The sequence below is a fragment of the Chiloscyllium plagiosum genome, chromosome 8 (genome assembly GCF_004010195.1).
Source record: "Chiloscyllium plagiosum isolate BGI_BamShark_2017 chromosome 8, ASM401019v2, whole genome shotgun sequence".
In the NCBI taxonomy this organism is placed as follows: domain Eukaryota; kingdom Metazoa; phylum Chordata; class Chondrichthyes; order Orectolobiformes; family Hemiscylliidae; genus Chiloscyllium; species Chiloscyllium plagiosum.
The window spans coordinates 49556897-49559887 of NC_057717.1; the positions used below are offsets into that span (position 1 = coordinate 49556897).

Here is a 2991-nt window from a genome sequence, read left to right on the forward strand (position 1 = left end):
CTGTTAAGATGTAGTTTATTTTTGCGGGTATTCAATTTGAGAATTACACATGTGGCAGAGCAAGAATATATGAGATGCATTTTCATGACTTTGACAAACAAAGACAGAGGTCACCGCTGATTAAAGAAATGACTGAAATGTGCTGAATTCATTCTGTGTGTGTGTGTGTGTGTGTATGTGTATACCTGTGTATGTAGTCCCTGCATTGCTCGAATAAAGCCTTGATAATGAAGCCATCTTCGTCTCGTGATGTTCCATTCTTTTTTAAATGGTCCGGAAGTATGATGATATTGTGTGTTTAAGAGATATGTTCTGTCCTGTTACTCTTGCATTGGTGTTGTGTCATATTGGTGCTGATAAGTGTTCATCAGGCAGGAAGTTAGTAGATAGCTTTCACTTCTCTATGTTTGTCTTTGCAATAAGTTAGATGTGTGAGGAGTGTTGGCTCACACAGTCCGAAAGGGATATTAGATTTGCTCTGAGTTCGTTAGTTGCTTTGCTGACTGAAGGAGCTGAATGCTTGATTTCGCTGCTGCGAGAGTGATGTCTTCGAATAGCTTTGGTAGTTAACTTGCCAATCATAATCTCATTAAATGGCTGAATAGAGCAGACTCATTAGGTTGAATGACTACTTCAATGTATTCGTGCTGATTTACAAGAAACCCAATTTCTAACCTCCACATAGTTTGATATTCTTGTAAGTTACTTACGTGATGACATGAATCCAATTGCATCTGAAAAGATAAGCCAAATTACGACGTTTTGTGTGGTCAATGTGCCCTGTAAAATGAGCAGAAATTCACACAAAATGCTGCCTTTTCTCACCAATGTTTATGTCACAACAGCAAGCTTCCTTTTGAATGGGTGTGGGTGAGGGTTACTTTCCCTGACTTTGAACCATGCATATAAAGCGATAGCAGAAAGTGTTTTCATGTTTGATCAATAATGAAGTTAATGTTGCCATTTACTCACAGACATTCTTACTTTCATGTTTCAAATGAATTTAATTGAGAAATAGTGTAGATGCGTTCGATTTATACGATTTAACCACAAAGGGAATGTAAACTAAAAAAATTTAAAATGCAAAATTGAAACACGTGTTATATTTGTATTTTATTTAACTCATTTTAATTTGCATTTCCATTAATTTACCAATTGTCATAGTTGCTGTCAAATGATGTGAATTTCAGGAAGAAAATTGTGTGAGGAAAATATTTGTTCACACTTGAGCTCTTGTTCTAACTTCAATGTGCACGAAGCACAATTGACGTCTCAAACAGCCAGTGCACGTTTACTATCTAGTAAGTGAAGAAACAATTCCCCATGACCCGCATGATTGTCCATAAAATGCTATTTGTCATTTTCTTCACCATACACATCACGAACACTACATAAACTCTGACAAGGCAACTGTTTGTAGATCTTTACTTCAGGCAGTTGGGATGATCCTGAATGAAAGTCACAATGTTTTTGGATGACAAAGGTGAGGGAAAAGGATCAGTAGATAAACATTTATGTCCGATTTTACATTTTCAACCCCTTGAACAGCTTATCAATGAGAGTCACCGGATATTTCACTACGTCCTTTAACTCATCTCTGAATTTGCTCTGGGTTCCTGCATAAATAAACGGATTGATGCAAGAACACAACAGCTGAAGCATAAACCCACTTTCCTCAAGTATAAAATTTGCTTGAATGAATCCAGAACGGTCTAAATAAATAAGGCCTGTAATTCGGACATAGAAGAAATTTCTTACCTCAATCGAATAAAGCAGGATGAAGCTACCTGAGACGGAGAAAAGTAAAATGATGGACCTTCTTCTTTTCTCCATCTCGGGGTCCTTTTCATTCTTTGCGTCACTCGGACTCAGGAGTCTCTTGCGGGCCCGACCATCTACGATAATGTGTCGAACCGTCAGAACATTTGGCAACAAAATAAAGATGAATGGTAGACAAGGGGTTATGATTACATTTATACAGTTAAATGCGATCCATTCAGGGGATGAATAAAACGTTGACTTTGACTTACAATAATATAGCATGTTGTTAATTGTAATGTAAGGTTCACAAGTAAAGTACAGTGGGACATTTTTAACACAATTCACAGCGCAGACAGTTCCTATAATCAAAGATGCCATTTTCGCAGTGCAATATTTCACCTTCAGCTTTTGGCAACAAATCGCTACAAATCGATCAAAGGTGAAAGCAACTGTTACCCAGACAGCAGAGTCTCTAATGCCATACAGTAACACCAGATTAATTGTAACGATTGGAGTGATGGACAGGAAACTGAACGGGAAGTAAGTACCAGCAATCCGATTCAAAATCACGGCCGTGATCATAACCAGGAGGTCAGTCACTGCCATGGACATCAAGTAGTACGTCATACATCTGGAGAGACCACACTTGCCTCGAGACAGAATCACTGTCACTGCCAGATTAGCTGTTTAGAAATTTAGAGATCATGATTAAACATTAGAGAACAATAAGCGTGGAACAAATAATGTTGAAGTATTTACAGATTTGAGAGGACTTCCAATCAGATGAAAGACCTTCCAGTTCAGATCTATGATTTTTCGGTTCAAGGCATGTGGAAAAAAATTGAAAATACATCAGACCCTCAATGCATATTTGTACTTCCAGTAACAATATGGGTCATTCCTATTATGAACTTCTAGTATTTTGGCATGGTTATCTTAAAGCAATCAATTCTACTCTCATCCAGTATGTAGAATTTATGAGCAGAGTGTGATGTTAACGAGTTGAAAACACATAAATATTACTTTGATTATTAGAACGTCAGAAATGCAGTTAAAAACTTTCAGTCCAGACAAATGTAAAGTGCTTCACTGACGGACAAAAATTCTCAGTCGTCTCGTACTTTGAGGGGAAAAGGTAGTTTGAACGGAACAAATAAGCACTGTTGAAATGAACTTAATTGTCCTGTCTGATACTTGTTCACGTTTCACGTAGATAAGGAGTCCAACACA

General features: G+C 37.5%; 1 protein-coding gene across 1 annotated transcript; it reads right to left on the minus strand.

Moving 5' to 3' along the window:
• Nucleotides 1-1524: 1524 nt before the first annotated feature.
• LOC122552341 (probable G-protein coupled receptor 139) lies at nt 1525-2388 on the minus strand. The gene has a single exon (XM_043695094.1). It carries the CDS (start codon nt 2386-2388, stop codon nt 1525-1527), a length of 864 nt encoding a protein of 287 aa, XP_043551029.1.
• Nucleotides 2389-2991: the final 603 nt, after the last annotated feature.

What these genes read in the sequence shown, in the direction of transcription:
- LOC122552341 (XM_043695094.1), bottom strand. Translation starts at nt 2,388, where the DNA reads ATGACGTACTACTTGATGTCCATGGCAGTGACTGACCTCCTGGTTATG.